General features: G+C 36.8%; 1 protein-coding gene and 1 non-coding gene across 2 annotated transcripts in view; both read left to right on the top strand.

Annotated features, from left to right (window-relative positions):
* Nucleotides 1-3,058: 3,058 nt before the first annotated feature.
* The window catches only part of SAMSN1 (SAM domain, SH3 domain and nuclear localization signals 1), a 142,725-nt gene continuing 120,497 nt past the window's right edge, over nt 3,059-25,286 (top strand). The window contains exons 1-2 of the mRNA XM_077765653.1: nt 3,059-3,088; nt 9,094-9,225. Coding sequence (XP_077621779.1) covers nt 3,065-3,088; nt 9,094-9,225 — 156 coding nt within the window. The 5' untranslated portion in view covers nt 3,059-3,064. The remainder of the gene's footprint in view (nt 3,089-9,093; nt 9,226-25,286) is intronic.
* LOC144232819 (U6 spliceosomal RNA) lies at nt 25,029-25,131 on the top strand. Its single transcript, XR_013335530.1, has one exon. It is a non-coding gene; the product is annotated as a U6 spliceosomal RNA (small nuclear RNA).

Consider the following 25,286-nt stretch of genomic DNA (forward strand, 5'->3'; position numbering starts at 1 on the left):
AGAGAGCCCCGAGATTCTTTCTGATCATCAGGCAGGCATCTCTGCAGTGACTGACACTCAGCTTTATTTATGATAAAGTGTATGGGGAACAGCACAGAAGTGGCATTTTCCTTAGACAATGATTTTTTTTATGACAAATTTCCTTGATATGTCAAATTTTCCAGAACATAGATTTGTAGAAGACTCATGCATAATTTTTATCAATAGTGATTGATGTAGGTGATTTAGACGCTTATCATATGGGGAAGGAAGATATCTTTAGCATTCAAATACAAGACAATGTTTTTAGCATAGCAGAGGCAAAAGTTAGTTCTTTGTGAGCAGGGGTCAATAACCTGATTTTCAGGAAACACAATGTTTGCTCCTATAATCAGAAAAGAAGAAATTCCTACAGTAAGTTCCTTCACAAGGTACAATCAGCATATTAGGGCCAGAATAAGGGGACAAGTCATTCCCAATACCAATCAACAAGGTGTGTTGTGGGTCAATACTCAAGCAAAACAATTGAGTGGGGGTAGATATCGGTCATCATCTGACAGCAGGAGGCCTTGAAAACCTGCTTTAACCTCACCAGGAGTATTCTCAACTAGTGAGTTCAGAATGGCTCCCAACAATGTGCTGCTTGGGCTTCCACACAATAGGACAGCTGGGGTCCAAGAAGGAAAAAAAGAAAGTCGGCAGCCCTCTTAAAGTCTAAGCTTAGATCTAGCCCAGTGATAGTTCTTCCATATTCTATTTATTAATATAGTTACAGTTTCAGCCCACACTCAAGGAATTGGAGAAATAGATTCCATCTCTCTGTGGGGGAGAATGACACAGGGAGGTATTTGAAGTTTTCAAGGAATAATTTTAAAGCAGAGCAATGGCACTCTGATTATCTAGGAAAATGACAAAAAAAATTTAGAGATACAAAGTGAAGTGTGTAGGAGTGAAATGACATGACGTCTGGGGTTTAAAATACTTGCACAGGAAAGAAAAATGATCAGGATAAAATGGGATAAATTTAGCAACTGTTGTAATATCTTGGTGATTTTTGAATATAGGTGATGGGAATGAGGAGGGATTAATGAACTCTACTTTTGAGTACATATGAAAATCTCATGATCAGTTTTTTAAAATATTCTGACTCGAAATAATATTAGAGTTCCTAAAAGAAACTCAAAGTTCTAGTTTCATCTGGTTTTGATTTTGATTAAATTTTAATATTACATCTTCTCAAAACACACCTGAAATAATATTCCCCAAAAGTGCTAAGTTGAGAAAGCATGCAAAAATGGGACTCTTACAGGGGTGCTGTGATGACTTTTGGGAAGATTAATAGCCGAACACAAAGAGTTGCTTGATAATGGTGCCCATGTTATGTTTTTTTCACTTGAAAGCAACTGTGTGAGGACTTAATGTTTTGAGATTCTGCATCCATCTTCAGAACATGAAGGGGAGGCAGGAGGACTAGAAAATCACCATGACTCTGACCTCATTGACCTTCTGCATCAATACCAGCTGTTGTCAATCCACAAACCAATTCTTACATGTGAAGAGTAACTCATCTTGAGTAAGCATCCTCAGATATATCATCTGTTATTTGGAATTCAAAGCATTTTTTTAATGTTTATTTATTTTTGAGAGGGGGAAGATTGCAAGGGGGTAGGGGAAGAGAGAGAGAATGCTGTCAGCCCACAGCGCAACGTGGGTCTTGATCTCAGGAACCTTGAGATCATGACCTGTGTGGAAATCAAGAGTCAGATGTTTAACCAACTGAGCCACCCAGGCACTTCGGAATTCAAAGCATTCTTAACTTACAACATTCTGTGAGCAGAACATGCCAAGGTATCTCTCCAGATATCTCAAGTTTAAGAGTAAGGGACAACTGTAGATGCCATTTCTGAGGTTATTAGATATAAATGTTATTTAGAGAAAAATAAGTTCAGGACCAGCTACAGAAGAAGCATATTTGCAAAATCAGAATTCAATTTTCCAGCAATCCCATCGCCAGGTATGTAAGTACTAAGAGAACCGAAAGCAAGGACACACTCAGATATTGGTACACCCTTGTTTATAACAGTATTATCTCCAATAGCCAAAAGGTAGAAGCTGCCCAAGTGTCCACCAACATATGAATGGATAAACAAAATGTGATATATGCATACATATATACATACAATGAATATCAGTCAGCCTTAAAAAAGACAGAAATTCTGACACATACTACAACATGGGTGAAACTTGAAAGCATTATGCTAAGAAAAATAAGCCAGTCACCAAAGAGCAAATATTGTGTGATTTCATTTGGATAAGGTACCTACAATAGTGAAATTCGTCAAGGCAGAAAGTAGCATGGTGGTTGCAGGGGCTGGTAGGAAGGAAACAGTGGGGAGTTAGTGTTTAATGTGTATGAATTTTCAGTTTTGCAAGATGAAGCGTTCTGGAGACGATGGTCGTGATGGTTAATGACAACGTGGATATACTTAATGCCACAAAATAGTTCATTTCAAAATGGTTAAAATGTTAAATTTTGTTATATGTATTTTACCACCATAAAAAGTACTTATTTCCACATCATGTTATATAAAAGATCCAGCCTTTGTTTCTTTTTTAAATTAATGGAAACGAATAGAGGGATGGGCCTGGGGAGGCACATGAGACACAGCCTTGACCTACCACCTTTGAAAGGAAAGTGTTACTTTTATATTGAAGAATGATCTTTTTTTCAAGGTTTGCCCTGTACTTTCTATTTAGTCAGCTAGGCCTAGAAGGTTGTTGTCACTGCAATTTTCCCTCAGATTTTAGTAAGATTATTGCCACCTTCAAAATCTATGTACACAAATTGTGGTAAGTCTCATTCTCTCATTTTATTAGTCAGGCTTCCTCATTAATTTAGAAAATTGTTTGTTCAATAAAGACCTATCTTACTTAATCATGGTCTCTGAATCCCCTGGATTAGGGCAGGGGTTTTACTCTGTAATAATCTCCCCGGAGAGCTGCCCAAACAGCTGTGAAGGCAGGAGAGCTACAGGGGTGATTACATTTTCTCAGGCCCAGCAGCAAGGGACCGAAGCTGACCAAAATGAATCTTTTCTGCTTTTCACTGGTGAGTTTCTTTACATGCATCATTGGTACCCTCATCAACTAAACTAAAAGGAATGGAGTTCGGGTATGCCCTAAACTTCCTATGTGGTGATATGAAATAATATATTTAATAATATATAAGAAAGTCCACATCAGAAGGAGGAAAAAAGAATGTTTTTATTAAAGCACTTAAGCCAACTCTGTTCACAGGCAAGTAATTTACAAAAAAATATAGACATCTATCTAAAACAATTACTAGTTATTTAACATTTTGAGGCTGAATCTCTAAGTATTGTATGTGAACTATTTTTGAGGAACTATTTTCTTCTATTTATCATAAATATGAGAAAAATTTTGCAAAATGTCCTGCATTTGGGTTGCTTGTTCAGCTTTGGGGCATCCTAGGAATCAAAATGTCGTCTCTGTTGTTTGAGTAATGAATTCCGTTTAATGTTGTCTCTGTTAAACTACCATGGAGGCAGATTGCTGAGTTACACAGTCCCGTAGACGCAAGGTACAATAGATTATTTCAGTCCTGCAGATGTGCTCATTCAAGGGCATAAGCACTTCTCAAATTCTTTTTTACATTATTACCTTATTTTTTAGTTTAGCCTGAAGTAGTAGATCAGTGAAAGTTAGCAGGTAGTCATAGATCTGGAAATACTTTATAACTCTAACCTGCAATTGTGTCCATCTGCCAATGCTAAAAACGGATTTCAAAAATAATTTTATTCATTTCTATCTATGTTTACAGCAGGACATTATGCCTATTCATTGGTTTTTCAAGATGTGGATGGGAGATCCCTGTCATTTGGGGAAATAAAATGGTTTACTTTGATGTTTGTTTTCTTTTCAAATTGCAAATAAGATTAACATAAGTGCTAGAGGTGGTGCTGACATAGGTTGTAATACCTAAACAGGAGGCATTTTAAGCCAAGATAAGGGCTTTAATTGTAGAGCATCTTGAAAAATAAAATGCAGTTGTGAGTTGTGGCAGGCTGAATCATCGAGTTCCGATTGCCTGTATAGCCCCAATTTACAAAATAATTGCCAGTGTTCAACTTTGCTTTATGCCATATAAATCTGACTGGAGAAATCCCATTTCAGGTGATTTAAGTGGTATTGTGCATTCTTTTCTAGTCGATCTAAAAGAGCTATATGTGGTTTATACGAATATACGTCCCATGGAAATAGGCAGTGTAGCGGCTGAGAAAACTGCCTTCTGAAATCACGCTGAATGGTTCTATAATCAATATGCTAATGTTTCTAGAACATAGCATGGCTCAGCATAGTGTGGCATACGTTTGTAATATTGCTCGTGAAGGCGTATAACCGTATACTGAGCATGCTTGTCTTTCTGTGTAATACAAGAAAAGGAAGGCATACTCAAAAAGGCTGGCTTCCAAGCCATGCCTCAGGGACTCAATTTGACTGCAAGTCTTACCCATGTTTCAAAGTCCTTAAAAATTTACTTGTGCAGAAACAGATGTGATTACATTGCACCATCATGAACACTTAAATATTTTGTTCAAGCATTCCAAAGTTTATCGAAATTAATTGCTTTAATAATAAAATGTCCACAAGGTATTTGGGGAAAAAATCAAACTATTTTAGGATTGGTTTTTCATTAATTCCTTCCTGTGGAGTAAATAAATAAAATTATTTAGCATATGGGCTCTCAACCAGGGTGTTGAGACACCCCTCTGTGTTGTTGTGGGCTGTGAAAAAGGGGTGGAGTTAGTCTTGCCCAGGAATTTGTGCATAGTTCAAAACATATTTTATCTGTGCGTGTAAGAATGTGAACATATAGGACATGCATTAAAAAAAAGATTAAAAATCACAGATTTAGTGGAAATAAAGATAGCAGAATTAAAAAGTAGAAGTGTATATAAATATATTGACCTTTAATTCTGTAGGAAGGAGGTGGTTTTAAATATTAAGCATCCCATAAAGATTGCCACTTAAAAAAGCCAGAGAAAGAGTTAAGTATTCCCTTATTTAAGTGTAGGGGTAAATTGTAAATCTTTTAGTAAATGGGGTTTTTAAGAGAAATATAAAGCAAACTTAATGAACTGCCCATTCTGAACCAAGGATACTATAAATAATCCATTAAAGGTGATTGCTATTATTTTGGATCTATAAACTCGAAATGGGGTCTATCTTTCAAAAGGGAGGCAGGGATATCCTTTTATGCATGCCACTCTGACTCCAGAATTTTTCTTACAGTTTTACATTGTGATTAGGCTTTTAGAAGTTTGCTCATTAGAAGCAGGATGATTTTCTTGTTGAGCTCATCATAAAGTTATTGAGTTTAACATGGCTTTGTAACCCAGTAAGGTTACAAATCAATTATCCCTGGCACCATTTCTGCAGTGATTTGCAATGCTGCCTCTATTTTATTTGGAGTCTATTCTATCTCATAGGTTTATCTCTACCCCTTTCCTTATACCTGTTCTTTTACATACCTATTAAGATCATTCTAATGCTAAGTAGACATCTTACTCAGAAGAATAACCTTTTTTTCTGTCCTTCTTCAAATTTTGGACTGTTTAGGTCTTGGTGCTTCTATGTAAATTTCAAGTTACATGAAAATCTTTGATGGAATTTTGATTAAAATGGATTTAATTTTATATCCTCTTTAACGGAAATTGACTTAATTATAGAGTTGAGTCTTCCCATCTACAAACATGTGTAGCCTTTCATTTATTCTAAATTTTTTATGGACTATTAAGATATTTTGCGATTTGCTCTATAAAATTCATGCACATCTTTTTTTTTATTGTTTATTTATTTCTAGGAGAGAGAGAGAGAGACAGCGTGAGCAGGGGAGGGTCAGAGAGAGAGGGAGTCACAGACTGAAATAGACTCCAGGCTCTGAGCTGGCAGTCAGCACAGAGCCGGATGCGGGGCCCAACCCACGAACCGCGAGATCATGACCTAAGCGGAAGTCGGACGCTTAACCGACTAAGCCACCCAGGCGCCCCAATGCACATCTTTTTACAAAATTTATTGCTAGGGGCCTAAGAATTTTGTTTGCTGTTGTGATTATTTTTTTCCTAATTTGTTTTTGCTGATTTATAGATACGTTATTGATTTCTTGATATTGATATTGCAAGTAAATAATTTTGTTGAATTAGAATTCTGGTAGTCTATATTTTTTTCTTAAATTTTCCATGCAGATAATCTGTAAAGTTTTCTCTTCTTTAGTAATTATATCATTCTTAATTTTTCTTTCTCTTCTGTAGCATTGACAAGAATGCTATAATAGCAGGCATCCTACTCGTTTCTAACATTCATGTAGTTACTCCTAATTGAGTCTTCATGAAGTTTTTAATAAATAACCCTAATGAGGTTAAAGAAGTCCTGTCTCAATTTGCTTAGGTTTTATTGCAAATGAATAATAAATTTTTCAAATTTTATTTCTCAAATAAAATAAATTTTTCAAATAGTTTTCCAATGTATTATTCCAATAAATTTTCTTTTTAATATTGTAAAAAGGCATTTAAATGTTGAAATATCCTCATTTTCCTATATTAAATACTAATCAGGGGCTCCTGGGTGGCTTAGTCGGTTAAGCGTCCGACTTTTGCTTAGGTCATGATCTCGCGGTTCGTGGGTTCGAGCCCCGCGTCGGGCTCTGTGCTGACTGCCAGCTCAGAGCCTGGAGCCTGTTTCAGTCTGTGACTCCCTCTCTCTCTGACCCTCCCCTGCTCACGCTGTCTCTCTCTCTCTCTCCTAGAAATAAATAAAACATTAAAAAAAAAAGATTTAAATACTAATCGACCATGGTATATTTTTATGTACACTATTAAATTTCATTTTGTTAACATCACCTTTAGAATATCTGAAAACTATTTTATAGGTCTGTACTTTTTTTGAATTGACAAGAAAATTCTGTCATTTTATTTTTCCAGAATTCCTATTAATTTTATGTTGTAATATATCAATATACCCTCTACACTTTTACCTGAATGTTCCAATGTGTTGTCTATTGGTTTTTATATGCTACACGATGGGTAGACTTTAAGTGTCTTGTAAATTTTTTCCAGAGGCCTAGAGTTGACCCTATTTTTTAAATTTTTAATATAAATTTCTATGATTATATTACTCATTTTCAAGTAATTGTAATTTTTTTGTTGCTCTTTAATGATTCTTGTTTCATTTCTGCCAATGTGGTTTTTGATCATAGATTATTTATAATTGGATGTTACTTTTTCATTTAGTTCTATGAAGATCACTTTCTTTCTCAAATTATTTCTCATTTCATTTTATGATTTTGGTTTATTTGGAAAGAAGTGATTTTATTTTCAGATTGTCAATTCAGTTGGCTCTTTTTTCAGCGTCTCATCCCTTCATCCCTTGGTTAATGTCAAATGACAAAACTCTCTCTCCTCCCTGTGTCCCTGTGGCTTCCTCTCCCTCACCCTCTCCCTCGCTTTTTCTTTCTTCTCTGGCTTCTTTGCCTTTTTCCATCTAGTTGAGACAGACACCTCAAGTCTCCTGAGACTCCAGTTTAGAACCAAGGCTGGCAATGCTGGTCCAGAGATGTTATCCAAAGCTGGTGTATTAACCCATCCAGTCACTGAACCAGCTGGCTGCTTGTTTCAGATCCCATTTTCCTGCCTGTGTTGTTAAATTTTGCTTTTCTGACCTACACATTCCTTCCTGGAAGCAAGGGTCCCAGCCGCTATTGAGAGGAACTTTCTTTTCCCCCAGTCTTCTTTCTAATCATAAGTGCTGCTGTAGCCTCTGGATTTCGGCATGGAGTTGCTTTAGGTGGAGATGTCTATTGTACATTACCCCATGAAGCCCAAGATCTGGCCAGTGCTACCTGTTTGTGGATGGACACTAAACAGGTCCAAAGCTTTACAGTCATTCACTGCTTTGTGTTTCAGTCACATTCTCAGTCTTCCTAGATGTTTAGGGATTTTAGAGCATATGTGACTTAGTTCTTACTTAAGTCTTTAATTTTCCCAATAATTTCCCATGTGTTTTGAGCAGCGGTTATTTAAAACACAAAACTATAGAGCATTTTAGTTTAAAGTTCTATAAGTAGACAATGCAAATAGAATTCAATCTTAGCTTACATCTTAATAAAATTCATTTTTAAAGATGAGAACATATTCAAAGCCACACTATAGTTTTTTACTCATTGTTTCAACCAAGAAAACTTTTTCAGAATCCAATAGACCTATGACACCATTATCGGCCTCACCAGTTACTATAGAAATTTTCAAGATACTTTATGTATACCTCTCTCCCTTATGACTGCTTCCAGATGATGTCACAACTAGCCCAAGTTTGTCTCAAAAGAAGAAAATATAACAAGTCAACTCAGTTAATTAGCTTGCTCCCCAAATGCAAGGAAAATTCATAGTATAGATCACAATGGGTTTAAATGCAGACTCATACATTTTAAAGTTCATGATTTCATCAAAGAATAAAAACAAATAAATACTATTATTTATTAATATGAATACTATAGACATTAATATAAGTGCCTTCATTGTAGTTGTGAAATACTTTTGCTGTTTCCAAGCACACTCTGTCTATTCATTTTACCCTGACAGCTCGTCTGTAACATGAATGAAAGTGCTGCTTTACAGTTGAGGAAGCCCAAGTACAGTAGATTGTGTTTCTTACACCGGGTGTAGTACTAATTAGAGTGGTATGTATCTCTGAAACCTGTGACTTGACACCCAACAGTTTCTTGCTGTCCAACTAGGCCTTTATTGGGTACCTTGAACTTGATGTCTTCATCATGCTTCTTGAGAAACTGCCTCCCTTTGTGCATTGCTCCCCAACACTTGAGTCTTGTTTGAATCCCTGGCTCTGTAGTGAGTTATGAGGATGCCTTTCTCTACTGTCTTGTTCACAGCTGAAAATTGGCACACCATTAACTCTAAATCTCTACGCCCAGGAGAATTTGGATAGAGTACTTTATACAAGTAGGTAGGTAGGGTAGGTGTCTTTTCAAGGAAAATATCATTTTGTTATTTTTTGCCTCATAAATCTCTTTTATTGCAGGAGGGCTCGATGGATAGCTTATACGAGCCAGCCCCAGAGCAACAAGCTAACCAAGGAAGCACCTCTGTCGGGACTGGTTCTCTTATCTCACCCTTTGGGGAGAGTAGAAAAGCACACAACAATCTCTTCATGGTGAGTGAAGCCTTGAGTTGAGTGGATTACATCTCTGCTATAAATTGAGAATCATTTGCTTAATGATACCTGTTAACACAGTGAAAACTACTCTTCACAGGCAGTTCTTCATTTACTTTTAGTTTCTGATTTTCTTTTCATTGTTGTCTCTTTTGTGATTTTAGTTTATTAATATGAACTACCATTTATAGAGTATGTGTTAGGTGATTACATAAGTTAAGTCACTTAATCCTCAAAGCAGTGTTATGACAAAGAAATAATTATATCTTATCAGAGGTGAGGAAACTGTAAGAGAGAAAGGGAAATTAACTTACTAATGGCTCTAAACCGTGAAGTGTTAAAGTGGGCAATTAAATATATGTGGGTCTGTATCAGTAGTTTGTCAGTAGTTTATTGGTACATCAGGTGTTGAGGATGGGTTGGGGGGACCCCACATTTGTAACATTTGCTACTTGTCATGGTGTAAATGTTCCTACTGTAGTCATTTTCAAGTTACCAGAGGTTTAACTGGCTTCCAATGGCTGAATATTTATTTCTTCATTATCTCTGGTGCCTACCCCAGCGTACCACTGGTGGCTTTAAAATCTGTGCTAACCACTTTCCTTAGCTGCTCCTTAAATTTATGGGCACACATCGTGAGCTCACAAAGCTTGAGTATGACTGGAATGCAAAAGCAGATCATTTTTTTGAATTATCTTTATAATTACTAGAGGCACAGAGTTCCCCGTGTTCTGCAAAATTGGCCCTGTCCCTGTTTAACAGTGCTGGCTGTTTTCTTAGTTGATAGCACTGTATTTAAATTAATCCCATACTAACAAATTTATTTTGCTTCTGTTGTGGCTTCCATTGTGGCTTAGTACAGTACAAAGCATCCCATGTCTGCTACAAATAAAGAACTTTTTTTAGGAAAACCTGGGTGCCTCAGTTGGTTAAGTGTCCAACTTCGGCTCATCAGGTCATGGTCTCCCGGACTGTGAGCTCCACTTCTTGATCTGTGAGTTAGGGCCTTGCTTCCAACTCTGTGCTGACAGCTCAGAGCCCAGAGCCTGCTTCAGATTCTATGTCTCCTTCTCTCTGCTCCCTCCCCCGCTCAAGATCTGTCTCTCTTGCTCTCAAAAGTAAACAAAACATTTAAAAAAAAACTAAAAGGAAAAAAAAATTGTTTAGACTTCTAGATTTAGATGCCACCTTCTGCCCTTACAACCATATTTTTCCCCAATAACACAAACATTTGCTTCCTTTATGTAAGGCACTGGAGCAGGTGGTGTTACATGTGACATTGTGTTGATCTTTACAATAACTTAACCCTGTTGAGAAGGGTTAAGTGACTTTCCCACTTAAAAAGAGGATGACCTAGGATTCAAACCCAGATCTTTCTTTGCTCTAGAGAAAGGGTTACAGTACAGTACTTTCAAGTTTTATACCTACCTTCATTCATACCTATTTTATTCTGTGGGGACATTCTTTGTGAACTTCTTTTTTATATAGCTTACAGATGTAAGTTAGTTAGCAAACAAGTTCAGTAATAAGTCTCAGTAAAATAATCCAAAAAACTTTTAGTGTAACATAAACCCTTCCCTCAGTCTATCCCCTTTTCAATATCCATTAAGATGTTGATGTTGAGAGATATGCATATGAGAAAGCAACAATACATTTTACATAATAAAGTGAGAGACAGACTTACTTAGAGACTCTCAACTGAGTTCACAAAATGTTTGTAAGCATTTTTACTCTATAATTAAAAAGAAAAATTGAATAGGCTGAAGAGCCTGAAGATATTTCTTTAAATGTGTTAGTTTAATAAATATGCATGAAAAACAAACAAGTCCATGGCCAAACAGTCTACTAGAATTTTTATCAAACTTCACTTACATTGCAAAAGTAGATGAGAATAATAAAAACATGATTTAAATTGGTACATTTCTATCTATCTATCTATCTATCTATCTATCTATCTATCTATCTAACATCCACACAACACACACATGTATATACATGTATATCATATAGGTATATATGGCTCCATATTTAGTTAAAAAATATGTGCATACATACAAGCATAAATTTGTGTGTGTGTGTGTGTGTGGGTGTGTGTACACTGAAAGGCAGACAGTTCAACCACTGATTCTAATATTAATTGTTAAATTATACCAGTCGTTTCGAATTACCACTGATATTTTATTCCTTATAAAAATTATTCCACAGCTTGGATAAAATAAAGTCAGTCTTTTAATAATGACACTTAGTGATTTAGAACTTTCCCTTTGATCCTCTGATGAATGGATCCTTTTTTCCTCCTAGTATTCTCATTTCCTTTTCCCCCCCTAATTCAAGAAGAAAAAAAAGTTTTGGACTAGTCTTGAAAGTATCAGGGAAATATTATTCTCTTTGGATTCATGTTCTATAAAACACCCCTAAAGTTCATGGAGTTATGTCTCAAGCTTCCAGTCCTCAACCCAAATGTATCTGTGACCTTTCCAGAGAGGAGAGGTACTCTCATATTTAAACTCTTTAGAGCCAACTGGACAGCATATATCTAGTTGTTATAGTGGAAATTAATAACCCATTCTAAAAAATGATATAATTTGTTACATGAATTGAAAAGAAAACTCAAAATTAGAAAAGAATCCTAGGCTTCCTGACTCCCCTTAAACATATTTTTATTTATTCCTATTTATTAGGAGTTTTATGATGTAGAAAACACTGTTTTAAACAAGGTGTGATGTTACATAGATGAGAATAAAATAATTCAGAGTTCCAGAGGAGATAATCCAGTGTAAATTAGCTTCACATTTAAGGGCCAAATAGATATTAAAGGGAAAGAAGTTTATTTGAGGATTTTTAAATTAAAAAAAAAATTAGCAGGCACCTGGCTGGCTCAGTCCATAGAGCATGTGACTCTCAATCTCAGGGTTGTGAGTTCAAGCTCCACGTTGGGCATTGAGCCTGCTTAAATAAATTTAAAAACCTTAATTGAAGTATAGTTTACATATACTATAAATTTCAGGTGTACAACATAGTGATTTGACATTTATATACATTATGATATGCTCACAATAATAAGTATAGTTACCATTTGCCACCACACAAAGTTATTACAATATGATTGACTATATTCCTTATGCTCTACATCTCATCTCTGTAACTTATTTTATACCTGGAAGTGTATACCTCTTAATCCTCTTCACCTATTTTGCTTATCCCCCTTCCTCTTCCCCTCTGGTAATCACGAGTTTGTTCTTTATATTTATGAGTCTCTCTTTGTGTTATTTTTGTTGTTTGTTTTCTTTCTTTAGATTCCACATCTAAGTAAAATCATATGATATTTGTCTTTCCATCTGACTTATTTCACTTAGCATAATACCTGCTAGGTCCATCAACGTTGTCACAAATGGCAAGACCTCATTCTCTTTATGACTGAGTAATATGCCATTGTGTATATAAACCACATCTTCTTTATCCATTTACCTGTCGATGGTCTGTTAGGTTGTTTCCATATCTTGGCTATTGTAAACAATGTGACAATAAACATAGGTATGTGTGTATTTTTTTTTTTTTTCAAATTAGTGTTTTCATGTTCTTTGGGTAAATACCCAGAAGTGGAATTGCTAGATCTCATGGTATTTCTATTTGTAGTTTGGGTGGAACCCACATACTGTTTTCCACAGTGGTTATACCAATTTGTATTTGCACCAACAGTGCATAAGGGATCCCTTTTCTCCACATCTTTGCCAACAGTTGTTATTTCTTGTCTTTTTGAAATGAGCCAGTCTGACTGGTGTGAGGTGATATCTCATGGTGGTTTCGACTTGCATTCCCCTGATGATTAGTGATGTGGAATATCTTTTCATGTGTCTGTTGGCCATCTGCATGTCTTCTTTGGAAAAACTGTCTATTCAGTATTCTGGGATTTTAAGTGAGGAACATCTGAATACACAGCTTCCATTTTAATTGCAGTTCCATGGGGGTTGATAATGGAGAGCTGCTCCCAAAATAAGTCAATTTAAAATACAAGATTTTATTAAATTTTGTGAAGAGGAGTAATAAGTGATCCACTTGTATATTAGCAAAGCCAGAGAGTTTAGGAAAGTCACTGCCAAAAAAAAAAGGGTAAAAGTTTTATGGAGTGAATACTCATGCAACTAAGTAAATAATGCTGAAAGAAAATGTACTAGTATATTAGCCTAGCTAAGGATTAACTACTTTATTACTATATTAGTTAAAATGCAGGCCATTACAGCTTGATTCTGTACCTATTTTAGTACCTCACCTCTTTATTATGTCTGAAGCTAATAAAATATCTTGGTTTAGAAATACAGTGAGAACATAAAGTATTTGTACCTCTGCCAGTTGGGGGTTAACTGGATCAGTCTTGAATTATCTGATTTGCCATCTCTATTGACTGAAGTAAGCAACTAATTGTCAATTTTCACTTCATTTTGTAACTCATAAGTTAAATTGATAAGAAATTTAAGCCTTTACAAAAATAGCATTAATGTGGAGTAGGGGCAATGTCCCTATTATTTATATGTTGAACATGTTATTTATATATTACACAAATGTTCATTCAGTAAATATTTATAAACTCAATGAATGGATCAGTGAAGTTCCATTAATCACGCTAAAGAAAGTCTTAATAATGTTCTTTTTTTAAAAAAAAAACCTTTTTAATGTTTTATTTATTTCTGAGAGAGAGAGAGTGTGTGTGAGCAGGGGAGGGTCAGAGAGAAAGAGAGAGAGAGAGAATCTGAAGCAGGTTCCAGACTCTGAGCTGTCAGCACAGAGCCCAACGCAGGGCTCAAACCCACGAACCATGAGATCATGATCTAGGCCAAAGTCAGACGCTTAACTGACTGAGCAACCCAGGCACCCCAGAAAGTCTTAATAATGGAGTATGTATGTGCAGGGTCGAAAACCATGAGCTTTGGAGTTGAGCAAATAAGAGTTCTCATTCTGGCTCTGCCATTTTGCCAACTATTTGACCTGGGAAAGTAGCTCAAATTCCCTAGAGTTCCATGCCCTCTATAGTGTCCTTTGCATAAGTTTGGCTGAGTTCTGTTGCAGGAAGACAATCTCCTCTTGTTCCTCCTCCTCTCCATATGTAGGAAGGATCCAACAGAGAAGTTCAAAAACCATGGGAAGGGCTGATACATCACACTGGAGCTGAGGTTGCAGACTGCAGCCCCAGGGTCCTATATTTTATGACCCATGAGCTAAGAGTACTTTTTGCCTTTTTAAAGGTTTGCTTAAAAACAAAACAAAAGTGAAAAAGACTGTGCTATAGATATTATATGTGACTCACAGAGCCTAATACATTTCTATCTGGCTTTTCACAGAAAATGTTTACAGACCCCCTAGGGCTATGCAGTTACAGACACAGGTGGCAACTGGGTACTTGAAAAGGGGCTAGTCCAAATGTGGATGGCAATAGGAGTAAAATACATGCCATATTTAAATTTTTTTAAGTTTATTTTATTTTGAAAGGAATAGAGACAGTGTCAGTAGGGGAGGGGCAGAGAGAGAAGGAGAGAGAGAAGATCTCAAGCAGCTGGCCACACAGAGCCCAATGTGCGGCTTGAACTCACGAAATATGAGATCATGACACTGAGCCGAAACCAAGAGTTGGATGCTCAACTGACTGCGCTACCCAGGTGCTCCAATTAAAGATGTAGTATGAAAAAAGCATAAACCATATTATTAACATTTTTTACATTAATAACTTGTTGAGAATATTTTAGGTATGTTATTTAAATAGAATTTCACTAATTTCTTAACATGGTTACCAGATTGTAGCTTCCACATCACATCCCACCTTTCAAATGTCACATGGATGTTTATATATTCTGCCACACCTAAATTATAGCTGTTATTCAAGCTTTAGGAAACTTGTAGAATGTAGTTTTTAGCCTTTTGGCCTCTGAGAGATAGAGGCACACCAGAAGGAAGGTGAGGAGATGTTAAATGTCCATCTACTATGCCCACCATCCTTTCTTCAGAGTCTTTCACCTTTCTTATCATTAGCATTACCATCCTCAAAAAACAAAACAAAACAAAACAAAACAGAAAATGAAAGCAGTGCCCCTTTACTTCTGGAATTCCTCTGCAGTGGAGGGGGAAAATGGTTAGCTTTTTGAAGGTGACTGTTTTTTGTCTCTGAAGAAAAGAATTTGTTTTTTTTTTTTAATGTTTTATTTATTTCTAGGAGAGAGAGAGAGAGACAGTGTGAGCAGGGGAGGGTCAGAGAGAGAGGGAGTCACAGACTGAAACAGGCTCCAGGCTCTGAGCTGGCAGTCAGCACAGAGCCCGACGCGGGGCTCGAACCCACGAACCGCGAGATCATGACCTAAGCAAAAGTCGGACGCTTAACCAACTAAGCCACCCAGGCGCCCCTGAAGAAAAGAATTTGTATCATCCCTACCCCAGGCTTACATATTAGCCTAACATTTAAAGTAAGTTACAACTCTTTTGTAATATTTGGGTCTTCTAAAGTGGTGATAAATTAAGATTTTTGATTTTTTCCAGTTAAGAAGGAGAGGAATGGCCAAAAAAAAGAAAGACTAATACTATTACATTAAATATAAATCACAAACAAAAGAATTGCTACAAAAAGACTTTGCTACAATTTCCAGCAGTTCTCAACAGTATTGAGAGGCCAAAGTAATCAGGTAGTATCATACCTCACTTTGCTTAGGGAACTATAGATATTAAAGTATAAAAATACTTGATGATAGACATTTAATTATATACTTTTAGACATAGATCAGACAATAGGGAACATGTGTGTGTTACCCAATGAGGAAGTTGAGATTCATAATTTGTCTGAAGAGACAGATGGAGTCAAGATTGGAGTTCTGGCTTCCCAAATATTAATCTTGTCCTTTGGCCCCTCTGCCAGAAGTGTGCATGAGTGTGTCTGTGTGCGTCTGTGTGTGTGTGGTATGAATGTGTGTATATGCAAGTTAGAGAAATCGGGAAAGCAAGAGACGGGTGAGTGGCAGAGAGCTTTTGGGAGATAAGCAGTGAAGAGGAACCGAAGATAGGAAGATAAAGAATCTGACCTTATCATATATATGCTAAATATAATCTGATGATAGAGAACATAGCAGAAAGAACTTGAGATGGGCAATGTAGTTAATAGACTTGAGTTTTATTCCTGCTCCCCAGGCGGCTGAGAAATGTGTGTCCTTGAAAATGTTATTGAACTTCTCTGACCCTAAGTTTCCTGAGCAATAGAATGTGGATAAAAATGTCTGCGTCCTGGTTTGTAGTGAGGATCAAATGTTATAACACACGTTAAGCACCTGGCATAATGCATGTTAATGTTCATTTTCCTTCCTTCTGCAACCCATCACACCAGGGCAGAGTGATTCTTTAATTTAATATCCTTGATTAAATGACTTTAAGTCAAACTCTCACTTGAGCTCGGATGTCGTTTTAAAATAACGGCTCAAAAATAATTTGTAATCAACACTCCTTACCTAAAAGCATTGATTTTTACTGGGCTGGACAAGAAGAAGCAACAGGATTTATTGTTGATGTGCATTAGAACACCCAAGATTTTAATCTCCACAAATTGCCTCAAATCATGAACACTCAGGTTGAGTGCAATGTTTGACAATTCAGCCCTAGATTTCCCATCATGTGTAGACAGCAGTGAACAAGAAAATCTATCACAGTGACTCTTGTTTGCTTAATTCCTGTTTCAGGGTTTTTGTTGTTGTTGTTGTTATTTCGTTTCTTGGGGCAGGGGTCCATCTTAACTTAAATATTATTAAAATGTAAGCTTAATTTTTTTAATATACTCATTCATTAACAGTCTGTACTGAAAAAAAGCACTGGAGAAATAAATTGTTCCTAGCTACCAGATGTTAATAAGAAAGTAACATAGCAGGGGCGCCTGGGTAGCTAAGTCAGTTGAGCGTCCGACTTCGGCTCAGGTCATGATCTCACAGTCTGTGGGTTCGAACCCCGCATCAGGCCGTATGCTGACAGCTCAGAGCCTGGAGCCTGCTTCAGATTCTGTGTCTCCCTCTCTCTGCCCCTCCCTTGCTTGTGTTCTGTCTCTCTCTGCTTCTCAAAAATAAACATTTAAAATAAAGAAAATAATGTAGCAGATTCAAAGATAGTTTTAAAGACAAACTAGGGACATGTGGGTGGCTCAGTCAGTTAAGCGTCCGACTTCATCTCAGGGCATGATCTCATGGATCTGAGTTCAAACGCCGCGTCGGTCTTTATGCTGACAGCTCAAAGCCTAGAGTCTGGAGCTGGCTTCAGATTCTGCATCTCCCTCTGTCTCTGCCCCTTCCCCACTCATACTCTGTCTCTCTCTCCTTCAAAAATAAATAAACATTAACAAAATTTAAAAAGATAAAAATAAAGACAAACAATACACGTCTAACAGTTGGTTAGAGCTCAGCACTAATGAGGCCAAGGTCAAGGGTTTAATCCCTGTATGGCTAGTATTTTTGCTGTGTTGCAGAGCCACCGGCAGTACCCATGACCCCAGTCTGCTGTCTTGCCTATGTGTGCCGTTGATCATTAAGAAATCTGGGTTGGAGGATGAGGAGGCACCCGCACAAAACCATTATCCACAATGGGAAGAACAATCAAGGGAGGACCAACCTTGTTGACCAGTGGTTCATTTGCCTGTGAACAGTTTCCTTCACTATAATCAGTCTTCAGGACACCAGTACAACTCTCAGCTTTCAACTTAGGATAATTCATAGGTCAATGGTAAGAGCGTTATGAGAGAAAACTGAGTTCTTGCCCTGGCTTTGTTCTTAAACAGTGCTGAATAAGTCCCTGCACTATCTGGATCTTAGTTTCCACCTCTACAAGATAACAAGATGAGACTAGATGGTCTTTAAGGCCCTTTGCTGCTCTAAAATGTTTCCTTAAATACATTTTAAGTTATTTTGGAAGGGGACTGTTGTCTAACATAAAATACTATTATTTTCCTTTTGGAACTGTAGAAGACAGACTTCTAAGATGATCTCTAATAAACCATAGAGAAACCTAATGTCCCTAGGTTGTGGATATTAAGAGAGAAAATATTTGAAGGAATTGGTTCACGTGATTATGGAGGCTGGCAAGTCAGAAATTTTCAGGTCAGGCTGGCAGGTTAGAGCCTCAGGGAAGAGTTGATGTTATAACTAGAGTCCAGGGGTGCCTGGGTGGCTCATCGGGCTCTTGATTTTTGGCTCAGCCTACTTGGGATTCTCTCTCTTAAAATAAGTAAGTAAACTTAAAAAAAAAATACCAAGAGTCCAGAAGTAGTCTGGTGGCATAATTCTCTCTTCCCTGTGGGAGACTGCAGTCTTTTTGTCTTAGATCTTCAACTGATTAGATGAGACCCAATCATTTTAATGAGGGTAGTTGCTTTACTCAAAGTCTATTGATTTAAATGTTAATGTCTTCTGAAAACTACTTTCATATTGACCTCTAGGCTACTCTGATCAAATAGTTGGTTTGACAATGTTGAAACAAAATTAAGCATCATACCTGCATATTTAATTTCTTGTGTAGCCCCCACCCTTGTGTATGATTAGATTCCTATAGGACATGGCAAAAGTAACAGGAAGTCACTTCCATAGTTAGGTTACAGAAGTCCCTGACTTCTGTCTTGCTAGAAGGCTGGCTCTATCGCCTTCTTGGCTTGAACACTATGATGAAACAAGAGCCTGTCTTGAGAGACCCAGGTGGTAAGGAACCCGGAGCAGCAATCAGCCCACAGCCAAAAAGGAAACATAGCCTTTATTTCAACAGCCCTCAAAAAACTAGATGCTGCCAACATTTACTAAGTGAGCTCAGAAGAGGAGCCATTCCCCAGCTGACCTTTGGATGAGACCTCAGACCCTTGGACCGACAACCTGACTTCAACTCTGTGAGAGACCATGAAACAGAGGACCTATCTAAGCCATGCCCATATTCTTGACCCACAGGAGCTGTGAGATAATAAATGTGTATTGTTTTAAGCCATTAAATTTTGGAATAATTTATTGCACAGCAATACTTCACTACTACAGGAACTTAATTCAACAAGTTATTGATCAGGTGTATTTGCAGATAACCAAATCTATGCTAGCTGATTTAAGCAGAAAGGGATATATTACAGGTTAATGAGAGCTCAGAATCATTGGGAGGTTGAAGACAGATACCTAGCTGAGCTTGCAGAAGTACTCCAAGAAGCACACTACAAAACTCATCACTGAAGAGAGAGACTGTTGCTTCTGTCACAATCAGAAAGTGGTCAAATCAAGAGGACACTATCACCATGACTGCTCCAGAACCACACTGTCTCTGCTGAGATTTGTTACATTAAAAATGGATGCCCAGACCTTAGCTTTTGCCCCATGTTAGTCAGTTTTGTGTCAGTGTCTTAGGGTGGTGCATGGGGTGAACAGGACACCATGCATCTTATTCTCATTACAAGAATAGTTTCTTTCCTAGTTTCTCTTTCTCTTTCTTCTTTCCTTCCCTCCTTACTTTTTCCTTCTCTTTCTCCCTTCCTCCTCTTCCTCCCACCTTCTTCTATAATTTTAGGTTTAGTGAATGATGGATGTCAACTACAGCAAGAAATATATATACCCAAAATATCTAGAGAGAAACAGAAGCAGCTATGTAATTAAATGCCTTATTATAAGCATCAAGCCCAACTTCTATAAGAATTCTCAGATGGAATTTCAAAAAGTATATAATGTAGTTGTCGGGAGCAGAAAACTGTGGGATCAGATGAACCTTATACAAATCCCAGCTTTGAAATTTACCAGCCATGTGATCTTGAACAGATTCCTTAAACACTTCAAGCCCAGTTTCTTCTATCCAATGAAGGAACTATTTGTTACTCTTACTCATCATTTTAGAATAAAAAGTAACAATATAATTAACATTATTAGTACAGTGGTTGGCACAAAATAAATAAATAAGGTGTTACCTCTAAGAAGGTAACTGTGGTTTGTGGTTTAACGGTGCCAGTTCCACGGAGGTGAGATTTAAGATTTAAAGGAAGATTTAAAGGAAGGACTAGGGTTAAAAGTGGTGAAAGGAGGCGGTTAAGACATTATTGTCACACGCTGTTCTAGCATCTTTCACAAAAGAGCTTAAAAAGCACTTAAAGCCAAGTGTCTTATAAATGGATAAAAGGACACACTGAAATGTGACATGTCATTTTAGAATAGATGAGTAATGGAGAAGTCAAGGCCAGTGACTCTCAGGTTGGTATTCTAACCACTCAACTGCATTTCTCACTTGCCTCCAAACTATTAAAATTGGGAATTTTTTGTTCTGTCTCCATATTAGCATCAGCATTGACAGAGCTATTAATAACATAGACACTAAAGGAAGAAAATGAGATTAACAATGGCATCCCATCAACTAGGTCTTCATCAAACTATGAACAAGAGGAGTCAGTGTCAAAACAGTGCATGTAATCCTTTTCTTGATCTCTAGATTGTAAAATGACTCCTAACAAGCTGACATATAAAACATAGATTACCTTCATTAAAAAACCTGCACTTTTCTTTCATTTTTATTTTTTTACCCATTGTATCTATGATCACATACAGGTTTTCTGTCACCAATTTCTGTCCGATTACTATCTGGTGGTTTTAATTAGTTTCCTCTCGTAAATAGAGACTTATGTTAAAGTAAAATAAAATCAATACATTAAGGTTAATTATGCCTTATTCTCTTTTTTATTTCCTAAGATTATGATACAATTACTAATTGAATCTAATGAAAGCCATGGTTCTCTCTTTAATCATGTTTTAAAGAAAAAGCGGTAAAGCCAAAAAGCCCATTTTCACTTTCATTTTCTCTTAAAAGCTTTTGTCATCCCTACTGATTTTGGATTGAAATATTGTTGATTAGGAACCATGACTTGTTTCTACTGGAAGAGATTTGAAAGTTCTGTTCACCAATCTGATTCTATAGATGCAGGAACTTAGGTTCTGTGAGGATTTTTTGGATCTTGCTAATTTAGCAGCAGAACTGGGGAAGCGAGCCAGCTTCGGGACTGCCAGTTCAGGGTTTTCTCATTGTGAGGATGGAGTCTAATATTTTTACCCATCGCATTTTCTATCACACTTCCAGCAACTTTGGCTTGCTCTTGTTCCATTCGGGGCTATGAGGATTAAAGAAGATAATAAGTGACAGCAAACAGGAAATTAATAAACATTTGTTGCCCTTCCCCTTTCTAAAACCTTGTGTAAACATAATTTCAAAAATCATGACACATTTGAAGATACTTAAGAAAAGCTCTCTTTTTAAAAGAAATCTGGGATGGAATCTTTTTGTCAAGGAAGAATCTTTTATAATGCAAATAACCATCCCCTAGGTAGCTTGTTTTGTCATTCCGGATATTTATAGCGCTATGAGAGGAGTTTGTTAGTTCAGGATTGATAGAAAGCTCACTTAGCACACCACTAGACAAATGGCGAAATTTTATGTGATTTACCAGCTCTGTCCGTGATGGATTAGATATGGTACCTGTGCACACTCTCCAGGCACTACCAGCTATGTGATCTGCCCTGAGATGACGGGCCATGTGGGGATGCCATCCACCACCTGCTTCTCTTGAGGATATCAGAATTCATTAGCTATATAGGGTTGTTACTTTTTGACAGGAGCTGGACAGGCTGGCAAGAAAGTCTACTTTTCCCATCAGGATGAGCTGACATTGCTTCTTCTTCTTCAGTGCATTCTCATGGGGGGATGAAATCTGTTCTCTCTGAGAACCGTGACATAATTGTAGTAATATACTGGGGGACCTCCAATGTACAGACTGTCATCTAAATTCAGTGGCTCCTGAAGTGCCCACTTTTAATTAAATGTGCTGTTATAAATTACATTCTCTGATGACGATGGCAGCATCCACAAAATGATTAATGCCTTTAAACACATCAATGTGCTGTCTATGCACTTGTCTTCAAATAATAGTAAATTATTAGTATTAATGCTTTGATAAGGGCGTATTTTCTGAGTTATTTGTTTAGTAGTGGTGAATAGTATTATATTTTCTCTGTTTTTTTCAGTCACTCTCCGTCTGGCCAATACCACTCATTTGTGAGATCTGTGATCTCGATGGCAGGTGGAGTCTATATCTGTGCAGTCAAGTATAGAAATAGAATTGTGTAAAAATTAAGACATCAGGTGTAAAACACCAGTTTTACCACATGCTAGTTATGTGACCTGAGGCAAGACTTTCCACTGCTCTGTGCCTCAGTTTACTCATCTGTGAATTGAAGATAATTATAATAATATCAACTCATAGGATTGCTATAAAGATTAAGTGAATTACTATATATAAAGCATTAGAATTGTGCTTGATGCTACGGGACTGCTCTGCCATTATTATTCTGCAAATGTGTTAAAGCAAGAAATTAGAAAAGCATTATGATTTAAAGTCTTATCATTCTTAGCAACTTGGTTTAGCCAGTTGGGTTCAGACGAGCTACATCTACTAATAGACCTCCTTGCTATGTGATCTACTTGATAACTTAGGAGACTCCATCATGGGATTTTTCTCCACATGTTTGTAGTAAGATGTCGAGACAAAGTAGAAGAGCTCATGGGTGGTAGGACTCCTCTACAAGGATGATGTCTTGTTATCCAGTCACACAAATGTCCTCTTTGTTTTGAGAACAGAGCTAAGGGTTTGTGTATATGTGTGTGTGTGAATGTGTGTGTGTGTGTGTGTGTGTGTGTATACACATTCTCTTCCTGGTGTATTGCAAAACTACTTTATTAATTTTGAAGCATCATAATCCTCTTTGCCAGATGTCTATTAGAATTTTTTGAAAAAGGAAGTTCCATGTCTTTTTTGAACATCTCTGGGAACTTTACTGAAGCGCAGGAACCAAAAATGTCCATCAACAGGCTCATTCTGTTTGGGTGTGGCATTCTTGGATTTGCAGTATTTTAATATCAGCAAAACCATTTTAACTATGCAAGTGAATCATCCTCATTCTCTCAAGAGAATGAGTTGAACAAAATAGAAATTGGGTGAACTCTTTTTAATGAGAAGTTATATGTATGCATACATGTATGTCTGTATATGTGTTTATGTTGAACTCTTGCCTCAGTATTAGAATTCTATATAACTAATAATGAATAATTAATTTAATGGGAAATAACATCTGTTAGTATCTTCAATGTGTTTGGCATCACGTAAGGATTTTATAAAGGCTAGCTCATTTAAACTTCGAAGTGAAGAAAACTGTGAACTCCAACAGGATCCTGAGATCAGCAGTCATTCATGGTAAATATTTGTGAGAAATAACACTTGTAATTCTTCTTTGCATCTAAAATGGTGTCTGGTCCATAGTACAAACATGAATATTTGTTGAATGAACTGTGAATGTTCCAGTGAATGAATTATAGAATTCCAAAAGAATATATTAAATTTTTTAAAAAATGACTAACATTTAATCAAAGTTGAGTACTATATGCATGACCCTAGACAAGTCAATTTACCATTTGAGATCTCAGTTTATTCATCTGCAAATCAAAGGTCAGATCTCATCAGCCCTATAGTCTTAAAAGTTCGCCATGGGATTTACACCATCATTTACTGCCAATCAATTTTCTCTGGTGCAGAAACACCTTTCACATTTCCATTAGTTAGGCAACAACAATTTCTGATATATTCACTTCATTTTTCCTTTTGACTTTGTGATTTGAAAGTAAGATTTACAAACCAATAATGCAAGAAACAGACACATATTAGACTCAACCCCAAAGGACAGTCAACCATAACCACCACATGAAAATAGAAATACAGCATTTAGTATCCAAAATGTCTCTTAAGTGGCCCGTTCTCTTTCTTCATTTTGAATTGTTTTTTTTTTTTAATTTGAGCTAATTTACCTTGTTTCAGAGTTATGTAAGAATGCTTTACTCCTACAGTCTACTCTGATCTACTTGAATAATAATACATTTTGGACATATTCTTTAATTTTTGCTGGTCCATTTGTAATAATTTGCCTGCATTTCATCTTTTATTTTCCTAACAATTGCCAGGGGTAAAAATTAAATTAAGCCACAAACTCCCTAGTGAATGAAACATAAGACTAATGATTGGTGCTTGATTTAGGGGATAATGAAACGAAAGCTAACAGGAGCAAGTTTTGCTTGGTATTTATGGCAAGTGTCAAATTAATGGACTAGACAGAATCATTTCATTGACTCTCTGAAATGGTATCTTCTTTTTGAAGTTTAGAGTAACACACACACACACACACACACACACACACAGATGTAGTTCTAAAAATAAAACTATATCTAGTCTTTCTTTGATTTGCCCCTCTAGGAATACAGGGTCGGAACTCTGAATACATAACAGTCTGCTTATGTAAGCAGAAGTCAGAAGGGAAAGCAGCTGCTTTGAGTCTGGTACAAGTAGTACTAAAAATTGCTTAACCAATTCAGTAGTAATCTATAACTAGGCAACACCCAGTGAACAGACCCATTATTAATGAAGTAGATGTGCCTTGTTTGAGTAATCCCTTTCCTCCATATAAGCACACTTCGGACACACATTTAGTGTGTTTGACTCTCCCTACCCTCTAGTAGGAGGTTGCAGAAGCAAAACAACATTAACTCTTATATCTTAATAGGGATTAAGAGAAGTTTGAACTAAAATCTTTTTTTTAGGTTTTATTTATTTAAGTAATCTCCACTCCCAACATGGGGTTCAAACTCACAATCAAGAATTGCATGCTCTTCAGACTGAGCCAGCCAGGCACCCCTCAAATTCTTTTTTCAAAGTAACCATTACAGACTCTTTAGCAAAAAATCTCTAGTGCTTGCTTTTGCAGCATATATAATAAAATTGGAATGATAAAGGGAAGATTAGCATGGCCCCTGTGCAAGGATGACATGTAAATTTGCGAAGCATTTCATAGTTTTAAAAATGCTGTTCGATGGGGCACATGTACCCCAATGTTTATAGCAGCATTATCAACAAGAGATGAATTATGGAAAGAGCCCAAATGGCCATCGGACTAATGACTGGATAAAGAAGATGTGGTATATATATATACAATAAAATATTACCCAGCCCC

Source organism: Crocuta crocuta, unplaced genomic scaffold (assembly GCF_008692635.1).
Source record: "Crocuta crocuta isolate KB4526 unplaced genomic scaffold, BGI_CrCroc_1.0 scaffold174, whole genome shotgun sequence".
In the NCBI taxonomy this organism is placed as follows: domain Eukaryota; kingdom Metazoa; phylum Chordata; class Mammalia; order Carnivora; family Hyaenidae; genus Crocuta; species Crocuta crocuta.